This window comes from Pseudochaenichthys georgianus, chromosome 8 (assembly GCF_902827115.2).
Source record: "Pseudochaenichthys georgianus chromosome 8, fPseGeo1.2, whole genome shotgun sequence".
Classification (NCBI taxonomy): Eukaryota; Metazoa; Chordata; class Actinopteri; order Perciformes; family Channichthyidae; genus Pseudochaenichthys; species Pseudochaenichthys georgianus.
The window spans coordinates 16,692,155-16,714,643 of record NC_047510.2 but is presented as its reverse complement, the minus strand read 5'-3'; the positions used below and the strand labels follow the sequence as shown (position 1 = coordinate 16,714,643).

Genomic DNA, 22,489 nt, shown 5'->3' with positions numbered 1-22,489 from the left:
ACACACCTTATTTCTCCTTTAAAGAAACAGATCTTACACGTATTCTGGTATTTAGAGTTTCATGAGGAGATTGATACCTTTCAGGTATTAGTCTTATCCGATTTTGAGAAAGACGGGGAATAAACTACCTTCTTTAAATGTATCCGTGTTTTAATCATTTGAATCATTAGTATACTGTATCACCCCGTGTCTTACTCCATGTTTTGCAACACAACAGCTGCTTTACATCTACAAGTTAGGTATAGGAATCATCTAGAGATCTTTTGATCATATTTAGTCACACCACAACAGCAGGGACACTGAGAAAGTATTTTCCCCTGTAGGAATGAAAGCAGTGCAGTCAAACTGAGCTACAGTATACTTCCTTTACATTATATCTACGGTGACTGCTTTTACAGTTACCGCAAGCAGCAAGAGGAAGGCAGGATAAAAGTGTTCCTGTGTGATAAAAGGTGCCACCCTGCCGCGCAGCTAAGTGCTTTTATATCCCCATGGTGATAAAGTAAATGTCAGCGGCCTCTGACTTGGAAAAGGGATCTATAATGTCATGTTGAAGCTTCAAATAGGGCCGTGTCGCCCCTCTGCTGTCCCCGGCGTTAATCCCAATGGGAAGTGGCCGAGCCAAGCCGAGGGTAAATGAAGCTGAAACCCTGAGGTAATTACTACCTGCCTGTCAGGACGTCTCTCTAATAGGCCCCGTGTTGATGTGAGCACGATCGCTGCAGATGCATTAGCACCGAACACTGTTTATCAGGCTCGATCACGCAGACAGAGCTGTACACAAGACTGTAAAAGTGAGTGTGTGGACGTCAGTGGTTTACGTGAGCTAAGAGGATAGTGAACTGAGTTTGCCTCTGAGGGGTGTCCCAATTTTACTCGGTAGGCGTGAAGAATGACAGATGGGATTCCTTCTTGCACATTCAAGTCCCAAATTCATTTAAGCATCTATTTAATAATTCACTCTGGGTCAGTGACGACAGCAGACATCGTCGCAGTGAGGAGATGTTTCTTTAAAGTTGTCAGGCTCCATGGAGGAGCACGGAGGCACCCTGCTGAATCAGCCGTGTACCTCGAGCCACAGAATCAAAGAAATATACCACAAACATCGGGGCGTGTTACATTATGCGCGTGAAATGAATGGAACGCAACCCTGTGTCACTCTGAAGTGGTCTATTTCAAGGACGGGAAGAAGCTCACAGAGGAAAAATTGTTGATTACTGAGCAGATGACCTTTCTTCCCAAATATGACTCACCTACATCAGTCGGTGCAGACGGTCTCAAACAATGAATACTAAGACAACATGCCATGAGAAATGTCTGTGGTCAAATGACACAAGAACAAGGAACTTCAAAAGAAGTATTGAGTGACTCACATCCCCCGTTTCCTTCCCCCTGCTGCTTCGTGTATCGCAGATGATGGCGGGTGTTTAATAGAGTGAATCCTATCGAGAGACTGGATTATCCGAGACTGGGACGCCACAGAGGAAGATGTGAGAGGAAAACGGCCGCTCACTGAGGAAGAAGGCCTCTTTGATGCACAAGAAAAAAGAAAGAGGAGATAATGGTAAACCTTTCAGCCTGTTTACTTTTCAGGCACATACAGTATGTTTCATGGCTAGTGATTGTGGAATTAGGGACAATGTCAAGGAGGAGACTAAATTGGCAGTTAGTGAGAATGATGTCAATATTAGATACGGGAATAGTCAGATAATAGAAGATGCACTGGCATATATCTATGATTATGTATCTGCAGTGACGTTGTTACAGATGGTGGTTGATCTTGCCGTGCAGGTTGTGTCCAGGCACACACTGATTGATAGAGTTGGACTCTATGCAGGGATGAAGAGTCCGACAGTCGCCCATAGGTGCTAGGAGATCCATTCAAGTCGAGTGTTTACTCTGTGGCCACTTCACATATGAATCAGAGCCAGTTTTATATTCCCATGTGGCCCCTGCTGCTTTCTGTTTGTTCCATAGGTCAAGTCCCCCACTCTCTTCTCCCTGGCTTTGTCCTCCTCTTCCTCAGACTCCAGGTGGAGGTGTGTCAAGCTGCGGGCCGCCGTCCACCCTCACAACTGTGGAGAGAATGTTAAAAGAAAAATGTCAGGCTCTTGGTGCAGACACAGGACATTTGTGGGGATATTTAAATTAGCAGTCGTTAGGGGAAATAACCCAGTACCATGTAGGATCAAAACTACTCTAGTCAAACAATATCTGCATTCAATCAAGATTTAAAAAAAGCCAATCACCAAAAGTGTGACTGGCCCTCTACAGCAGCAGCTACAACCCATAGAGTCTGTGGTGTGGTGTAGTCGAGGGTGGTTTATTTTGTAAACCCCTTGAGATAACATACTTGCATAAAACATGCAAACGTAGAGGATGCATTATGCACAGGGTTGCCACCAAGGTAGCCTCAAAATGCCATAGTTTAGGTGGGTCGGACACGCACATGTGACTTTGAGATACGTCTACACACTTGCACATGCCTTGTCACGACAGTCCCTCCAGTTACCAAAGGAACACTGAGTGCACACGGCAGGTCGTGCCCAGGATCCCCCAACCCTTCCCCTGCCAAGGCTTCAAGTGATTACCACCAAAACTCCAAAGTAAAAAAACAGCCTTCTTGTGTTTTCCACTCTGCGGCTGAGAAATACTTTGATTAAGGAGACCTTGATTAGGGTCGATTCCCTGGCCACAATGATAACTACCTATCCACTGAGATACTGTAAATCCTTCTGCGTGGAACACTCTTAAACCCCCTGATAATCTCACGTTTCCCTGCAGGGGGCCCTGTGGCGTCACTCACTCATCTGAACCTGTTAAACTGGAGTCATTAGCCGGATGAGGAAGGGAGACAAATGCCCTCTTTTCCCACAAACCTCTTAACCTGTTGTCAATTGAGGGAAGCCATGGAAACGCCTGGGGAATGCAGAGGCGTTTCTGAGAGGACCCCCGAGTTCGGTGGGTGTTTTCTCATCTTTATCAATGCGTCCTTGTGCCAGGGGAGTGTAGTACAAGAGGGTTTATTTTAAAGCCTTAGAAGAGGGGGATTATTTTGTCTGCTTATAACGTCATACTCTCCCTCTGTTTCCTTTCCCTTTCCCATCTTTTTCACACATTGTCTCGTCTTAAAACAACATGGATCACTACGTGCTGCTCTCCTCACTGTGTCTTACAACATTGATTCTGTCCAGTGACGGAAACAGTCCATAGCACTTCTCTTTGCACCTTTCTGTTCAAACGGACACTCATAATCATTGACAGAGCAGCGGGACACTGATCCTGGCCAGCCATCTGTAACACACACACATTCAGTAATATAAACTGCTGCTAGTGTTGCACGGTGTACCGATACTTGAAAGGTACCGCGATACCCTGCCTTTAATAACGTTACCATTCCTCCGTTTCATTAGTATCGGTACTTTAAGAATGACGGGGAAAAGTACTCTGGTGAGAAAGCGCTGTTTTAATCCCTCCCCTCTCAAGCACACTCTAAGTCCCTCCCCTCTCTTGTGCACGCGCTAGCTGCCAGAGCATGTGAGAAAAGGAGAAGCATGGCTGCAAGTGGGAGTGCAGCTGCCGCTGCGCCTCGGCTTGTTGACAAAAAAGACGCCAGAAGCGAAATGTGGAAGTATTTGAGCAATATCTCTGACAGTGAGGGCAAGCCTACGGACACCACGAGGCCTGTCTGTGAGACATGGTTTAGATCCCTGCAAACCAAGGGAGCCAACACATCAGACTTGGCTAAGCACCTCGCCGACCCGGCATCCAGAGACAGACAGGTTAGCGAATGTGATAGATAACATAATTACATCATGCTCAAGCCCATGCCCTCAAATCTAAGTCAAACAAGTGTAATTTATTTTGTGACAAACGATCGTTTTAGTAGTTTGACGAGGCAATTAATGGCAATGATAACTGTCTAATATGGCTATCTTTTTAGCTAACTTACCAATGTGGCTAACATCTGCAATGTACATTTTGTCAATAATTATTTATATTACTGTACATGTTAATAAAATATAAAGTTAACTATCAAAGAAATCACATAAACTCAAGTATAAAGAAGAGACCACGTTGTAAGAAAACACTTAACAGATAAACTACAATTGTATTGATCATGAAAATAATAAAAGAAAAGTATCGAAAAATAATCGGAATCGCAATTCTTGACTTGGTATCGAAACCAAGATGTTGGTATCGTGACAACACTAGTTGCACCTGTAATTCTCCCTCAATGCAACTGTTTCTGAACTGGCATTGTACTTCGCTTTTAGAGATATTGGTGATAATAATGGCCACATGGCTGTCCAATGTTTTCAGTCGAAACTCATTCCAAAAATCAATACAATCCGTCTTTCCCTGGACCAGCTGAACATGTTCTGAAATGTGAACTCGCAGCAGCGCTTTGTTACACACTTATTTGTCTTCTTCTTCTTTGTTTAATCAGCACGTTCAGGGAATCCTGATTGGACACAAAGCCACGATAAAAGCTTTATAAATGTGCTGATTGGAATTACATTTTAAATTGATGTTTTATTGTTATGGTAACCACAAGAACTCCTGGGGACAACTTAACAGACATTGGGATTACTTTACTAATTTGCGAATATATTGTTTTGTTATTTTACCTATTGTTCTCCAAGGACAGAGGTTCATTGTGCAACTCATTTGATTGTGTTTCCATTTAAAGTCCATGGACACATTGTAAGTAAATAGGTCCTCGGGTACAAAAACAAAAAGACCACCTCCTCCATCAACCACAGCACCGAGCCCTTAGATTGCTTGCTGCTATTTTGCAACTGCTTTCTCTTTCCCTCTCTCAAATACTAAGAGCCATCTTTCAAATACTTCCTCAATGCCTCTCTATATTTTCTATAAATACATTGTATTTCATCTTTTCTTCTGCTTTCAATAAATACATTGCTTAGCTCATTCAAATTGCATTGACTTTAACTTATTATTACGTATTATGGGGGAGATGATTTAAAAAAACACATTTAAACATTTGCTTGGCTGAACCTTGTGTTTGGAAAACAGAGTTGCACAAATCTATCACCAGTAAATCATCTTTGAAAACAGAAATAGTGCGTGCGTCTAATGTTGTTGTGACCCAACAATTATTAGTATACTTCCGCATCAAGAAGAAACTTGATGAGTCATCCATCCTTTATTACTGATATTGCATAGTAATTCAGTACATGAGCTACATTATTAGTGCTGTGGCTGGATAATGTTACCCACAGAATGTACTGTTCAGGTCCCTCAGGCTCTTGTCCACGACTTGATGCAACTCGAACTGCAGCCGCTATAGAACCGTTGATTGCAATGCTATGATTAAGCCCCTCCCCCCAGGGTTTCTGTTTGCACGTTTTATCCTTATTTCCTTGTTGGGATTGCACTCTTTATGCTGGTTAATAATGGTGGTGGTACAATTTCCAGTCAGTTTAAAGCTTGCACCCAAAGCTCTATCCCTTATAGGTCAAAATCAGGATTCTCAACAGCAACCTTACTCCAAATTTGTGTTTTTTTTATTGACATTTGCCTTGAATCCATTTTGTGTCGACTGTGAGGTCAAATACAGGACAGGGATGCAAGGATGGGCGATGTGAGTGAGGGCTTAGAGTCTTGTTTAAATGTTTACACATTCAATATGCACAATTCAGAGGAGGAAGCAGGCAGCAAAAGAGGTAGTGAAGGGGGGGGGGCCGGGAGGGGTGCTGCATAGATAGATGGTTCTTTTTAATGGAGATGAACAGACAGAAATGAGGCTGACCACGCTTCAAGTAGGAGCTCTCATGTCTCAGTGACTCATGCGGGGAATACCCTCTCTAAATGTTGTCAGTCAAAACACGGGACATTTTCATTGCTCCATTTCTCCTTTTAAGGGCTTATATGACTTGTTTCGGCTGGAGGTGTTCCCATTGTTTTAGACGGCAGTAAAATATGGTTCATTGGCATCAGGAAACCCCCTGCGATTATCGTGGATTTGTCGTGCATATTCTCACCCTCTCACGTATTTTAACAGCACCAGTCAGTTTGAGAAGAACCAGCGACTCTCAGCACTAGAGCATTTGCTGCCTTTTTAATGGCTTCTGCACCCGTAGACTGCTAATGCCAATTAGAACGTGCTAAACACTGGCGCTGGATCAGATTTTGAAATGTAGCCTGTATCCCGTCTCGTAACACCTGCTAATGAGCCGATCAGTTGGAGAGGCGACAGGGTTAACGGGGCAGTCATCTTCTCAATGAACCAATCCAAAGCACTTCCTCCAAAAGAAATTCCTTCTTTTCTTTTACACGCAGCCAGCTTTGCATTTGCGAAGTTGAAGAATGGAAAGAGGGACTCAAACAAAACGAAATAAGCTTTTCCCAAGCCTCATTAGAATGTGATGGGTTCTTATTATACATCCATGGTTCCCAGTGATGAGAATTGTTCAAGGGAGGATTTATCAGTTTGTCTTGTTGGCATATTATTATCCCTGTATAACCAATTTGTAGGCTTTACTATAAGTTACAATAAGACTCTGAAAGAAACGTGTGAGATCCTTAGAGAAATTCTGGAAAAATGAATGACTGAATGAATAACAAGATCATGGCTAAACTGGAGACATCTTCTGCAGGTTAATGCCTCTCGTGTTTGTGTATAAACCGGGTATAAGTTTCATCTCTATAAGCTATTTGAGTTTACAAGGAAGGTAGCTTGCTTTGAGGTCACATCTTATTCCTGCAGCACTTCCTTGATTCTCCAAGATATATTGTTAAATAATTCATCTTTATTAATGTTCAAATGCAAATTAAGATATATTAGGAAGAGATTGTAAAGTGTGTAAAATACATGCTGACTGTAAGAAGGTCTACTAAATACTGTTTCTGTCTCTCAATGCGCTGAAAGAAGTAAACTAGGCTCATGGTAAATTGCTTCATCGTAGATCAGTGAAGTGTATCAAGATGCTTTTATCCTCCCAAGCCAGACATGATCACTCAGCTAGTCTCACACAACCTTTCAGATGTTGTCTGGCTCGCAAGACTACGTGATAAAGTGTACCCCTCAGACATACTGTACATCCAAAATACTTAATGAGTCAAAGAGGGACTAATATAGATACAGACGAGTTGTAGCGGCAAATAGAGATCAAACGTATGCGGTTACGTACTTTCCTTATACATTACAATGTTTGAATGTGCTGTAAGCTAAGATGGTAACGTATGTCAGTGCTGGCTTCTTCTCCCTCTGATTTATTTGATTCCCATCTGTTATGAAGAGGCATACAGCCAACCGCATGTTCAGTACCCGCCTTATATTCATGTTACTACTGGTGCTTTAATCATTCTACACATTCCTGCACTCTAATGCATCATGTGTGTTGGATTTGGCTGCTCTGGGCAGCGAGGTGTTAGCCCTGCTCATACCTGTTCTGTTGGTTTTGATCCCAATCCCCAGAAATGTCTTTTGTTCTGAGAAGGCTTGCACGCAGCCAGAGAACAACTTCACATAAAGTCTCAGCAGAGGATATTGATGTAATCAATAATGACAGCTGGAATATCAATGTATGAAGAAGGTATGTATTCACACTTGGAGAAGTGTCTTATGGTAGCTTAGAGTTTCTGTGGTGAAGTCGTGGGATAACGCCAGGATCTGATTTGCCAATAATAGCAACATCTAAAACACTATGTTGATTTGATGTTTTCCTTACATCAATATATACTTAATATCAATTTATGTAGCCATACAATGAAATTCACCTGCCCTTCCATAACATATGTCTTTAGTTAAATGTTGTCCCCAATGCTAAAACATATAATTGAATAGGATTGCATTAGACTGCGCCTGCTCTTAATAAAGTGGAACTCAACTGTTTATCACATAATGGCATGTGGAACCAGAACGATTTAGTGTTTCTTATCTGAGTCGAGGGTCTAGGAACAGGCGGTGTTTTATATTTAAAAAAAATGTAAGACCATGAGTCAAATGTGTGCTTGAATTCACTTGACTTGACAAAACTCCAAAAGAAATGCCTAAAAAATACTTAGCACAACCACTAAACCTGATACACTACCTATGTTGTATTGGATTTTCGTCCAGCCTTATAATGTATTTGTTGCATAGTGAAAATAATGACGTACTGCTGTTAATCACTAAACTAAACACTAAAACACGAGTTTGTTCCAGTCTTACCTATTTGTTCCTGTGTGCCTGAGTGTGAAGGCTGGGCCTGGACCTGGGCCTGGAGCTGCTGCTGCTGCTGCTCCTGCAGACTCTGGCTGTCCACTGAGATGCCGCTGTCGCTGTGCAGCTTCTCTCCCTCCGGAGTCACCATCTGGTTGTTGGTAGCTGCGCGGTTATTAGCTGCCTGCTTGTTCTGCTTGCAGCTATTCCACCTGTGGAGAAGTGGCAGGTCAGAGGACGATTACCATCGGCTCAATATGATACTGTCATGTGATCCAATCTGAGTTTAGACTTTGGATTTCACAGCCATTATAACCTATAAAACAATACCTAATAAATTCAAACATCACTTGAAATGTCCTTAAACTGATTTAGGTAGTATTTGGGTAACTAGTGGCAAATCCCTCATGACGTTATGACTTTCTAAGCTTTTTCCAAGGGAACAGTTAAATACATTAGCTTGATGGGTTTCAGATTGCATAAAAAAAAGACTTGCATTTTTTACACTTCCACATTTAAATATAAAGAGCGTATTTAAGACCCTTTTTAACAAGTTAAAAAGTCAGCTTGAAAAAGGGCAAAGTCAAGATGGAGACTTGGTTTACGACCAACTAATGCAGCTGATGGTAGCAATTGTAGCTAGCTTACTATAAAATCAAAGTTGAAAAAACAATATAATAAAGAAGCTGCTTTTGTCTACTTCTATCATAAATCAGGAACTTACTGTTTCAGAAATCTCTATGAATTGAATTGACATAATATCCTTATCATTGTAAACTGCTTATAGTATGTGCTGCGTATTTGCCTCCAAATGAAAAACTATAAAAAGATGCTTGTTTGTTGTTCCATAAACATGAACAAGCTTTACAATTCTCTACTGGTGCTTCTCTTTAGAGGATAGATGCCTGTGGATCAATGATTAAAATATTCATGAGATATTGAGTGGAACCGTTAACACCTCTAAGTGTTTACTACAGGTGTTAAAGTTTTCACATAATTTGCAGTCAGTTTTCTTCATGATGACGAGAACCTGAAGATTATTAGCCAGATGTGTGCATTACTCCACCATTAAATCTGGCACTCAGATTTCTCCTGGTCTGCACTTCCTAAACAATCGATGCCACTAATGAGCTTGTTTAAGTGTTTCAGCCCGGGCTTGTGTCTGTCTGTATGAGTGCTTGCATGTGTGGTTGCATTTTTGTGTTTGTGACCTCTGTAATGCATTAACTCCTCTTTTATCTTCCTTTTTTTTTTTTTTGCTATAAAACCCATTGTGGTACATTGGAGTGATTCTGTGAAAGTGGGTCAAAAGCTCTTACACCATGGCAGGCCTGAATATTTCAACAGGCACCTCAATGACATTTATTTAGCCTGAGGCCACATCAGTTAGTTTGTCCAACACCACTATCTCCATCAGCACAGAAGTGTGCTAATGTCCATTACCACAAAGCGGCTTTTCATCTAGTTCTTTTCAACCAACTGACCTCTTAAAAACAATGTAGGCAACAAGGCCAACCACAACGGCCGCCAGGACGGAGCAGTAGATGGGAATGAGGTTTTCGTTGAGTCCGTGGCCGAGGAAGCGAGGAGAGCCGGCGCTGGACGTGGTCGACTCTCCTCCTGGCATCGGGCTCTCGGAGCCACCGGGTGGGAAGAAATTTGTGAATGAGGGTGGAGACAGGTCCATATCGGAGGTAGTAGTAGCATATGTTGGCATCAGAGGATCTGTGTGGAAAAGAGAAAGCATCTGTGAGAAAAGAAACATGCTTAAATATGATTTAAAAAGAAATGGAATGAGGTGTTAAGCCACGCCAGTAGCTCTGTTATGCTTCTCCCCTCGATCAAAACAGTCTTATCTGATCTTATAATTATACATATTCAATCCTATTTTTAGTCATTTAATGGACCAAACGATTGAAAGAAAAGAATATTGGCGGATTAATTGATAATGGAAATAATCTTTAGTTGCAGCTTTAAATTACAGTAGATTTTGTCCTTTGGAACTTGAACGTCCGTGTTGAATTTTATTGTATTTAAATTGCTTTTAAGTAGAGAGAAGCAGCAAAGTTCTTAGGATTCATCCTCTGGGGACCATGAATGTCTGTAAAAATGGTGACAATGATGAAGGAATATGTTAAAACTTGTACCTGATAAGTCAAGGCAATATTAGGATTTCTCCTCTTGGAACAGTGAATACATGAAATAAATGTTCGCCCACACAGTAGTTGTTAAGTTATATTTCAGGCTTAGCAAGGCGAAATACTTTCGTATCTTCTCTGAGTACTTGTTTGTTCGAATTTTAGTCACCATGTCCCCAACCAGATGTCCGATACAGTGCGCACAAGCAGCAGCTGTTTCTGATAGACAGATGGGTTCTGGCTGAGTTGCTGTGAGCAGAAATAAAAGGAATGTTCCTCGAGAAGGGGGGCAAATATCTGTCAACCCACCAGCCCGCCCCACACCAGGCCGGGCACTGCACGCCAGGTCTCTCTTCACCACGTCACCATCTATGTGATCTCTGCACATTGCATGACATTAAGGCCATATGGATCCACGGAGAACAAGGTCTGGGCTTTAGGGAGGTCATCCTTTTGAGTGTAGCCTCTGCTGGGGCCAGAGAGGCTCTGTGCTACTGGGTGGGTCTGGTTTCTATCAGAAAAGCCTGGAAAGAAGAGTCCTTTTCATAAATTGAACTATTTCCTCTTTCTTTGTGGGCCCCATTAATAATTCAGTGTAATTTCCTATGTTGCGGCAGCACTGTGCCCACTCTGATGGGCCAGAATTCAAATAAAAACACCCTCAAAAACAAGACCTGTCATCTTAAACTTTTTGATTTAAAAGTGCTATAACTAGGACTGAAGTAGTTCTGTCAGGTCGTAGAAAGGCTAAAGCAGTCTGCAGATTAATCCCTCCATGTCCAGCGAAAACCAAAACTCCTCTGAGCTCAGCAGCCTGGTGGCGATGGAGAACGTGCATCCTGGTTCAGATCTGAGCACGTATAATTTCCAGCAGAACCTTGGCTGCTCCTCATTCGCCTCAAACCGACACTCACAGCATTAACCCGGCGGGACCCCTGAGGCTTCCTTCAAGGCCAAACAGTGGGACGCAATACCCCAAATTCTTTAGGGGTTGTCCTACTTTACAATTGTTTCCTTTTGTAGGGGTTTAACTTTACCGTGATTGATCAACCCAATCTGTTATTACATTGAGTAAATTAGACTACCATCTGGTAGCCATGTATTGCAACTAGATATCAGTTCAGATTACCAATGGTATTTACTTAATTATTACTATACATCATGGCAGCAAGGCTATCACTGCAGAGCTATTCATTTTAACTGCCGATACTCTTATTCACTCTAGGTGCAGAAGATGAAATATGTGCTGCCCACAGGAATGAAAAATTACATTTGAATAATTCAACAACTGTGTGTCTTTCTAGAAACAATGTCCCGGTTACTCTTGATAACCCACAGACCTCACTGTCATCATGTTTTCATTGGGATGTTGCTTTGAATTTGTGTCATGTCATTTGTATTGCTTTGAGCATGAGAGGATACATCTCAGGGATTGTTGACAGATGTCACCCTCATTTGTGTACATTATGGTAGAACTTAAACAACGCTTTTAGTCAATGCTAAATGTTTGTGCTTAGCAAAAAAATAAATCTGCTAGCCTAGGACACAAACAGGGTATTCCGTATGGTTTTTGCGGGTTAAAGATAAGGAAATCATTTCTGTGACCAGCGATGTGGTCAGATGACAGGAACGAGAGTTTTAGTAGACCACCACGCATAAAGGCTGTCAACACATATATTCTTTTTTTCACTGACATGGCGTAGTCCAGTTTCTCCACATTGATTTGATGCATAATTTAGACACAGTTACTCCCTTTAATAGTCCAATGGGACCTTGATGGGCAACTTATGTGTACATATTTAAAAAACCTCTGCTGGGTGTTACGAGGCCACGTTGGTCTCTCAGTCTGCAGGGTGATGACGGGGCATTCGTGCCTCCTGGGGAGGATTGGTTTCCTGAAATGGCATCTTTCATGTAGAGAAAAATACAGCACATGTGCAGGCCATACTTAGAAACACAGAAATAAGGCAGATGCCTATTTTAAGCGGTGCTATTGATTCGGATCCTTCTAAAAGGAGGGTGGCGGTGTCTGTATTACATGCATTTCTTGACCTTTCCCGGGATGTAGTCAGGTTTCCTCCACTCTGCCATACATCATTCAGCTAATGCAGGCCTGGCTAATGGTATTAGCAATGCAACATGAGCTCGCAAATAGGATAAATGTAAATGGGAAGGTGTGAAAGTGTGCAGACTGCCTTACATTATATACAGTTTGTCAATGAAGCCTTTCCTTTTCCGAACTGAGCTATCATTCATCCTGCACTGTAAGTGCCTTTCTTTGGTGCAATGAATGTTCTCTTTATGCAGATGTTTAAACGCATCAGTCGCACCTCGGGACTCGCAGTAAATTGTCTTCCTCACTGTGAGCCAGGATGAAAGCTCTCCTGGGAGTCTGCTTCACATAACAATGACTCAACACAGAGCTACAGCTTAACTACAGTAGACTACCTCTTTATTGTAACTCCCCCACTTTCCCTCAATATCTCCTGGCTGATGTAGAAAACACAACTGGCTTAAACCAAAGGACAGACCTGGTGCTCCAGAGGCTGCATACCTCAGCTGGAACAGAATGGGAGCTTAAAGGCAGCGGTAGAGCTATAACATTTTCATTTTGGCTTCAGTGGGTTTAAAACACTCATGAAACAAAACTAAAGCTAGCCCGGGGTTTAACGAGCGTGGGGCTGTGTGTGCAGGGAAATGTGTTTATTAGCGGGGTGTGGACGAGAGGGGGAGAGAAACATTTTAATTTTGATGAGACATCGAGGTCTTTATAGTGAAGTTAACCCCAGGGTTTTGTGCAGAGGTTGGTGTCTTGTCTTCCGCCAGTTCAGGGTGGAGATGAGCAGCTATCAGCACATGCACAATGACCTCTTTATCAGCCGCCAAACACTCCCCCTCTCTCCGCTCTGCTTCTATGTCAATCTTCCTCTGTGCTTGTCGCCGGACGTCCACACATCCATCACACACATACTACAAATTATTCAAGTGAGCGCTCTGTCTTCTATTAGGGAGGGTTAATAGGGAGAGCGGAGGGGAGGACAGACAGAGAGGCAGAGTGTTAGGAGAGAGTGAGGAGGGGGTGCAGATGAACAGAGGAGCTGCTGTAAAGTGCTCTGATTAGCAGGAGTAATTATACTGCAGCAGTGAAGGCGCTGAATGCACACTGGCCACCTTCCACCACTCGAGGGCCACTGTGGGAAGAGATAGAGAAGTGAAAGGAGAAGGGGGAACGTGATGAGCACGGTAAAAAAAGGGAATAAAAGTCTGGCTTTATCCGTTTTTTTAATCTCTCCCTCTCTCATTGTTTCGAGGACAAACATTTGAACAGACCCTCAGCACGTCAATGCAAATATTCTCAACTGGAGACTGAACAGCATGTTTTTGGAAGTGCTCCGCAGAGGCAAAGCGGACATAGACCTTTGATAAAAGACACGGAAGGTGTTTTCAATTTCTGATCAAAGAGGTTCACACATGTGCGGGGTCCGGAGTTTAAGAAAAAAATGTACAAGTTGCAGCCACTTGGCAGGAGGAAGAGTGTGTGTGTGCGGAGTTAGCCTGCTTTCAGCTGTATTGATTTTGCAACACATGGTGTGTGTGTGTGTGTGTGTGTGTGTGTGTGTGTGTGTGTGTGTGTGTGTGTGTGTGTGTGTGTGTGTGTGTGTGTGTGTGTGTGTGTGTGTGTGTGTGTGTGTGTGTGTGTGTGTGTGTGTGTGTGTGTGTGTGTGTGTGTGTGTGTGTGTGTGTGTGTGTGTGTGTGTGTCCGTTCTTATGTTCACTTGACTTATATTTCAAATATCTCTTTAAAGCAATAATTGCACTCTAGGGGAACCAGTGTCTTAGTTTATTGCCTTAGTGTGTGTGTGTGTGTGTGTGTGTGTGTGTGTGTGTGTGTGTGTGTGTGTGTGTGTGTGTGTGTGTGTGTGTGTGTGTCCGTCCTCCTCCAGTCAAGTGTGGGTGTCCATAGAGGTCATTCAGCGAAACCTGAGCGTTGGCAGTAGAAATCCCAGTACAGGAATCGACCCTCAGCATAGAATACCAGCACAGCACATCTGCTGCAGCTCTGCCCCTCTCTCTTTCTCTGTCTTTTTTCTATCTCTGTCATTGTGTAATGTAATCGACACTTGGTGACAGCTGGATATTAAATGTGGATTTAGGTTTTTGAAAATATTCCAATCATATATTTTTTCCACACACAAAAGAAAGAGAGACAGCGGAATAGAATTTGCATTTGTCTTTTGTGACATTGCAAAACAGGCAAACAAAATGAGACTCTCAGCTTCCTGTTTGCATCAGAAAACATATCTGTATGTGTTGTAGACCACCATGCAAGGCCTGGAACCATCATCAGCTCCACATGTGACTGCAGCTTTACCCACAAGCCCACTGGTGCTTTGTGACTGGGCTCTCCTTTCAAACAGACGAAAGGTCACTCATCGTGCCATCTCCAGTGGCTACCATCTCTGCCACTACATTACTAACGTTTAGGACAAGATGGGTCAAAGGTGGGACCAGCTGCATGGGTGGTCGCTAAATGGGCAGCATTGTGGCCTACGGTACATCAGATATGTCTAGAATAAAGTAGATATTCTGCTGTGTTTTAGGGGGTATCGAGTCCAGTTTGTCAGTCTTATCACATTACAGTCTTCAGAGTTGACACGGCTTCCTCATTGACTAGTCTACATTACTGTACTGCAGGAATGAGGGTTTATTTTCTCAAGACTGTACATTTTACTCGATAATCAAAACCAACAAGGCAGAACTTTGAGAACTCTTGTTTTGTTTTTCTTCAACTTTCCACTTTTACTGGAAATTGCTAACAGGAGTAAGAGTCTACAGCTTTGTTAGAATCTGTGAGGCTGTGCTTTGGCATTTGGTGCTATGTAGTAAATGCTATATCAGCCCACAGTGTCAAATGTGGCACTGTTTAGCAGGAAAAACTACTAAACTAAACTATGGATTAGACTAAACTATTGGGCAAGAATTGGTAAAGAATCAATCAATTTTGACCAGATGAAGGCGCTAAAAACAAGTTATTACAATTCATACTTATTGTGACATGAATGCAATCCTTCCAATGTAAGTACTTCATTCTGGAACACACAGGTGGACGGACTAAGAGCCTGATATTACCATCAGTCATCATGGCTAAAAACTGCTTGAAAAATGTCTCGGTTTTCACTGGAAGAAAATCCCCTTTCCTTATTCCATTTTGTGACATCTCCCTGTCAATAAGGAATCCAGCAGATTCCTGACATGGTGACACACTATTTGAAAGTAGGAGAGCCAATCAAGAGCCACTATTGAATTGCTTGTTTGTGTTCAAAATCACTGTGATGGTTTATTGATATTGAAAGTGTAGCGCCTTTGATGGGGTTTGGTACACGTGGAAGGAGAGGTGTTAAGTCATCGTCTGTTATTAGCCTTTCTTCCACCTCATCTCCCGCCTGAGTTCCTTAAATCCCAAGGAAGTCAGGCTTAGAATGACAAATGTTGTAGCTCCATTAAAAATCCTAACATGAAAATTAGAAGCCGCTATTAAGATGTTCATTTACAAATTATAACACGCACAGGAAATCGATAAATGCCCTGCATTAGCAAATGCTCCTGCCTTCTGAGAAGCATTTGAATCATACCACAAAGTGCCTCTTTAGTCTATGGTTGCATAAAAAAACCTCGCATTTAAAGAGAGAGCTTTTATATGGAAAAGATAATGACCACAAACCTCTGAAATTATAGTTGGTTTTCCGGAAAAACTTTGTTTTGTTGCAAGTGCTCATGATACCAATCCTAACTATATGGCTTCATATAATATTCATCTAATATGGCTTCAAGAAAGATACCAGATTTCTATCAAGGAAACCGAGAGCGATGCCACCTAAGCCATTTTACCTCCCAGATTTGAGCCTTGTAGCCCCTGATGAGGTTAATTTCATGCCTCATCTGAGCCAAGATTATTTACAACTTTGATGGTCAGAAACTGCAGCTACTCTAAAATACAAGCAGCTTGACTCCATGCATGTTACTTTCTGGGAGAGCAGATTATTCATTGTCTCTGTGTTGACACTGCAGCGGTCTTTGACCTTTTAATGCTGAAGTTTTGAACTTCCTGCCATTTGAAAACATGACCAGCCCCGACCTCTGACCCCGCCTGCTCCGGCAGACATGTGGGAGTTACTGGTGGCTGCTCCCAGTGTGATTGAGACATACAGTAATGATGACTCCAACACCGCTTTCAAATGATCTGACAGCCGCTGTGAAGCATGTGCTCTGACAAGGTTCTCATTTTAAAGATGCTTTCACACTAGGGATGTCACCTTTTTTTGCTCCCGATCCGATTCCGATCATTTGATTTTGACAATCTGCCGATACCGATTTTTCCCGATCCGATCTTTATGCAATGCATTAAGAGAAAAAAAAGGTAACAGATAACGGCTGGTCATCCAACGCGATGAATTCAGCTATCTTGGCTGTTATCTTTGTGGCCTTTTCACTGTTCTGGGGCAGTTTCTCTTTCCTTTTAAAAGTCTCTGAAAGTGTTGGATGTTTCAGTGCCGTTACCTGAGTGGCCGCTGTGTACTCGTCGTGTTGTTGTTGGTGTTTGTTTCTCAGGTGGCGTATTAGATTGGTCGTGTTGAACGTAGCTCTGTTCTTTCCACCACGCGCAACCTCTGCCTTGCAAACATTGCATCTGGCTGTTACACTGCCTTCACTTTCAATTTTATAATACTTCCAAACTCCTGACATTTTCTCTGTCCCGAGTCACCAGCTGAACGTAGCCTCTCGTTAGCTTACTGCTACTATTAGACACTGCGCCCACTCTGTTGCCAGATTTCAGAGAAATAAGCAACCAGGTCTATGAAAACGAGCCCAAAGAAAGCAACACATACATGATGTTGTGTAATTTTAAACCAAAACTAAGTCCTCAGGATGACTTTAAGACGTGAACATGGTCATTTTTGTTTTGTAACATTAAATAATTAAAATATTTTATAAAAAAAAAAAAAAATCCCGATCCCCGATTTTTTTCTCCCGATTCCGATCTTTTGAAAATCACATGATCGGCTCCGATCCCCGATCACGTGATCGGATCGGGACATCTCTATTTCACACCTAGCCCACATGTGCTTGTTTGTTTCAGATATTCTTTGGAGAACAGACCAAACAACGACATCAAGACAGCTGGAAATAAAGTTCTTTGCTTCCAGAGAAACAAATACATCAAAAGTAAAAAAAAAAAAGTAAGTAAAGAGGTGTTATTCTAAAATGCTTCCACTTTTTGTAGAAGGTAACTAGCTTTGCTGATTTCATAATGAACTAATTAATTGTGTAAAATGACAAATGTTTACTCATCTCAATTACCTATGCTCAATTAATTTGTTTCGTCCAACCAACAGTTTCCGAGCTAAAATATTTTTGCTTTACTGTTTTTTGAGTGTCAAATAATCATTTCAGCTATTGTTTACATTTACTTTGCGAGTCTACTTCATGCTGATGAGGGGATTATGGGATGCTACAATGCATGGTCTGTTTGGTATTTCGTGCAAAACAGTATAATAGGGGACCTTTAAAAGAAAGATGTACCACTCAGTGAAATGAATTCATGTTTACATCTCTTGATTTTGGTTGGTAATAAGTCAGACAACAATGAGTTAGCTGAAGGAAAGGTGTGAACGCGACCTGTGTTTTGTGGCAGACTTACTATGGCAGACAGAGTCGCTGTTTGGTGTGCACTCCTCCAGCTGTATCTCAGTCTCGTCATCACAGATGGTGCAGGGCAGGCAGGGGTCGAGGGAGCTTTCCCGCTCAGAATAGGTTTCCTCCACACACTCCTCGCAAACCGTGTCGTGCTCGTTTCCGCAGTGTGAATACACGCCCATGCCAACTAGGCACACCGTACAGGGCATGCACTTTGCAGACACCTTGTGAAAGAAATAGTTGTAGTCGCAGATGCAGACGGCGTCGTTGGAGTCCGTACAGGGCGTCTCCATCCGCATCAGGCCGGTACACTCGGTGCACGGCCTGCACTGGTCTTTGTGGCTGTAGATGTCCGAGAAGGTCTCACCTGCAGATTGGAGGACAGATCGAAGGAGTCGAGACAGAAAAGTGAGAGGGACGAAACGAGAGAAGGGGCAAAGAGTGAAGGAGGTTAGAAGACAGAGAGAGAGAAGGAAATACGGGCAGATAAACAAAGGGATAAACAGTGAGTCTTATGACATTAATCATGTTTACTGCACATTCATTAGAAGGGAGGACACATTGATCCACTGGGCCGTTAGTGATTTGTGCTCCGGGACAAGAAAGGTGCTCTTGTCAGGGAGCAAGTCAAAAGCCTGCTGTGCTCATTACTCTATCGATCCCAATGTGTTTGTGCTGTGCTGAGTAAACTGCTTTAATCTCAGCCATACACACAGAGTAAAGTGCAGGGTCATCGACAGGCTGATGCGCAGATGATAAAGACTTGTATTTAGTGTCCCTAAGCGATCAAGGGATCATTCATGATGTATAGTAAAGGCTTTAGAGAGTGGAACTAGTTGTTATGCCAAAAGGAGTCCATTCGTGACATCGTTAACATATTTTCCTGTAATTCATTCACAGCTAGACTTTGATAAGATTAGAGAATGTTTAATAATGCCCAAAAACGACCTCAAAAATCGCAGTTTGTAGATCGTAGTTCTTGATTTGATTGGTTAATACTTCTGCCTTGTATCATCTTTTAACCTCTTGTGAATACACTTTAATAGATTGATTAATCAACTACACAAGGTCAACCCGTTTGTCACGATGATAATCTATGGAAGTCTGAGGGGCGTGTTCACTAAGAATGGCGTCTGATTGCAATTATCAAAGTATAAGTGTGATTGAGGCCATCGGTTGGTTCTGAGAGGCAGGAGTCAACCTGAAGGTCTTTGACTTACCATCAACACTCTGAGTAATTACGCTGTAACTTTTTGTCGCTATCTGCACTGATCTGTGTGAATTTGAATGTTTATTTGCGCTGGATGTATCCATTTGACCTGAACACTGAAACACCTTTTGCCCAGCAGCACAATTGGGTGCCAAATGATTCTTATCTAATCTTTAGGTTTAGCGACTGCAGAAGCCGCAAAGTGCTTTGGGATTTCCCCTTGAGAACCTGCAGGTATGTGGGCGACTCTGTGAAAATAAACTGACATGCTTACATTTGTTAACATGATGACACTGACAATACTGTCATCCCTCTATTTGGAATGTTAATCACCTTCCCTATCTTTGGTTGTTTGCATACTAACATTGATGAGAGCTTTGCAGGATTTGAGTCATTATGGTCATCAAAGGTTTACAGTAGACTGGACATCATCAAGACTGTGCGATATTTCCCTGCATAACATTTGCTTAATGTTCTGGTATTTCAGTCGGTACCAAAGTGCTATCCAGGCTGAAAAGTATGTTTTAGATATATTTTGTGCAGACATTTGTAAAACCTTCAAGCTGCTTGTCTGAACAAATGTTGTCCTACATACTATGGCTAAGAGTTTGTTGTAAAAGAAGGTGGCTTTTTAAATCACTGCATGTTCCCAAAGGCAGTCATTTTAAAGAACAACTCAATTGCAGAGTATTGATTTTTTTTTTTTTAAAGGGTTGTGAGAAAAACAGATAGCCGAGTTGTGGGGAACGCTGTTGAACAGAATGAGATAAAGCTGACTTATCTGCACTCACTTCAAACACTTCAGATGTGCTCTCCAGGAAAGTTTGCATCAGGAAGATTCACAAGAGTTCCTCCATGGGGAAGAGATGGCTGCAAATTAGATTCATCCTGGGCTGAGAGTTCTTACGGGCTCAAAGTAATATATTAATATTGCATGTCCATATATAGAATTATGTTCCGATATAATTGGTTGCCTGCTGAATTATGCATACAGTGAGAGAGGGGAGGGCCTGTGAGTGTGTTTTAGTGGTCGAATGAGAAGGGAGTGGAATAGAGAGGGTGACAGGAAAATAAATATACTGCTCAGATTCACTACAGAGGCCGCTTCACTGTTCTCCAAATCCCATTTAACTTTTTTGTGGCGTGCAAGAGCTGCTGTTCAGAAAGAAATCATGTGTTATTCCCATAGGTTATTCCCATAGGTTATTCCCTGCGAAAACGTAAGTAGTGGTGGCAAAGTGCAGCAGGGAGTTTAGCATCCTTCATCCAAAGTTTCACAATATGAGAACATGTAACCCTGACTGCTAAAGATTACTAAGAAATTGCATTCCCTATGATGCTTCCAGGAAAAAAAACATTTTGTCACAGATTACGGCCGCAGTTTTTAACCCATGGTTGATTTTGCAAATTGAAAATAAAACAAAAAAAATAGTTTTGTTTAGGTTAAATCAATTAGGCAAACGCTCCGTCTTAAAGTGAAATGAATCATTGGGACTTGGTGTAACTGTAAATAAAGCCGCATGACTGTGTGGACGTTTGAGACTTTTTTGCACAGCTCTTATCAGCATATGCATATGCCTGGGTGTGTTTCTGTTTGTGTGCGCGTGTGAGTGTTTTTCATTGGAAGTACTTAGTGCGAGTCGTGTTAAGAAACGGCATATTGTCAGTGTGAAAAGCCCTGCAGCAATGTCCCAGCACTTGCTCTGCGTTGTGAGCGGCTCTGGCAAGTAAACACTGGCACAGACTGGAGCTCTGAACACTTTGTAAACAGCAGCAGGACTAAGAAGCATACGCTGAATCTGTCACATTACACAGGCAGACGCAAAGGAGAAGACGGAGGTAATCATGTAAAGACAGGTAGGGATTTTTCTCAAATAAATCTCGTGACTGTTAGACTCAGCGCCTGTGAGGGTGGTCCAACCCGAGTCCAAAAACATAATTTAGAGATCAAAGTGTTTGACGTACGACTGGAAGTGGAAGGGTCAAGGGAAATGGGAAATGGGGCAGGCAGGGTTGTAGGCGAGTTCAGTTTCCAGACACACACACACCATCAGATTCTGTGTTTTTTCTTTTCTCTATCTCTCAACACCCATGCTCTTAGTACTGTCCCGAGGCAGAAGTGATAGAAGAGAGTGACACCGACTGAACGATCCGGACAAATAGCAGACCTCGGAGGTGAACGATTATCTGAATTTGTGGGCTTGAAGCCTTTGTTTTTCTTTGCAGTGAGGCTCAACCAGCAAAGCTCTTCTCATTCATTTCAATTATCCCACAGCTTCCTTGGCTAATTTTAACCTGCATGCATGAGCCCCTTCCCAGTCCTTGTGTGTGTAAACATGTCTAAATGCGACCATATGCGGCCGGAGGAGTGTGTGTGTGGCGTTTATATTTTTCCAATTTATGTTTCAGCACTTTCATTTGAAGGCAAAAATAAGAAATCCTTTGAGAATCAGGTGGTGAGTGTCTTCTTTAATAAAATATTATAATTTTTCCAATTGCCCCCAAATGAGTGATAATCAGAGCATCTCAGTTGTCATGTCCGGCAATAAAAAAGACAACCAATGGTAAAGGTAGATGTGGCTGTGTACGGGGGAAATTATGCTCTTAAAATCCCGTGAAGACCCCCCTCCAAACACTGACTGATGGGCTTTGGCCCCATTACTGTCATCAATAATGTAGCTTTGGACAGCCTTGCACCAATGATCTTCACAATCAGCACTTTAGGTGTAAGCTTTTAGTGGGGATGGCCTTTTCTGACACTCCACTGCACGTCAGGGTCCTTGTTTCAGCGCAGCCACCATTTCCTTGCTGACCCTCTGCTGAGTGTAGATAAATCGTCAACTTTTGGAAGGCTGTGTGACGGCTTTATGGTCTTTTTCAAAATGAAACATATATGTGTAATTATCGCCTGCTTGATTCGTCCATAGCTTTCCTCCAGATTTGAAACGGGTGTTTTTGACACTTTAAGAAAAGCTATTACTATAGGAGACCGAAAGAGGAAAGGTGTAATTTAACAATCAACAGTTTCTAGTTTGCCCTGAGCTGTTGTTTTCATGTTGGTGTGCCAAAAAGGGAAGACGCTTCCTCTGAAATTTCCACAGAGGACCTGCCAGGGGTTAATCTCCATTTCCCCTTTCTTGATCCCTGTGATCCAACGTTGGAAGAGATTATTGATGCTTCATCCCTCAACAGACGGGGCTGTGATTCTACTTTCCTGCCTCCAAATCCCCAGTGAGCCTGGTCCAGTCAGCCAGGGACACTCTTCTTAAACTCTAC

General features: G+C 42.3%; 1 protein-coding gene across 1 annotated transcript in view; it reads right to left on the bottom strand.

Annotated features, from left to right (window-relative positions):
- Positions 1-1,557: 1,557 nt before the first annotated feature.
- The window catches only part of ngfra (nerve growth factor receptor a (TNFR superfamily, member 16)), a 28,188-nt gene continuing 7,256 nt past the window's right edge, over positions 1,558-22,489 (bottom strand). Inside the window, exons 3-6 of the mRNA XM_034089727.2 lie at positions 18,008-18,370; positions 9,655-9,895; positions 8,180-8,382; positions 1,558-2,075 (exon numbers count right to left, since the gene is read on the bottom strand). Coding sequence (XP_033945618.1) covers positions 2,023-2,075; positions 8,180-8,382; positions 9,655-9,895; positions 18,008-18,370 — 860 coding nt within the window. The 3' untranslated portion in view covers positions 1,558-2,022. The remainder of the gene's footprint in view (positions 2,076-8,179; positions 8,383-9,654; positions 9,896-18,007; positions 18,371-22,489) is intronic.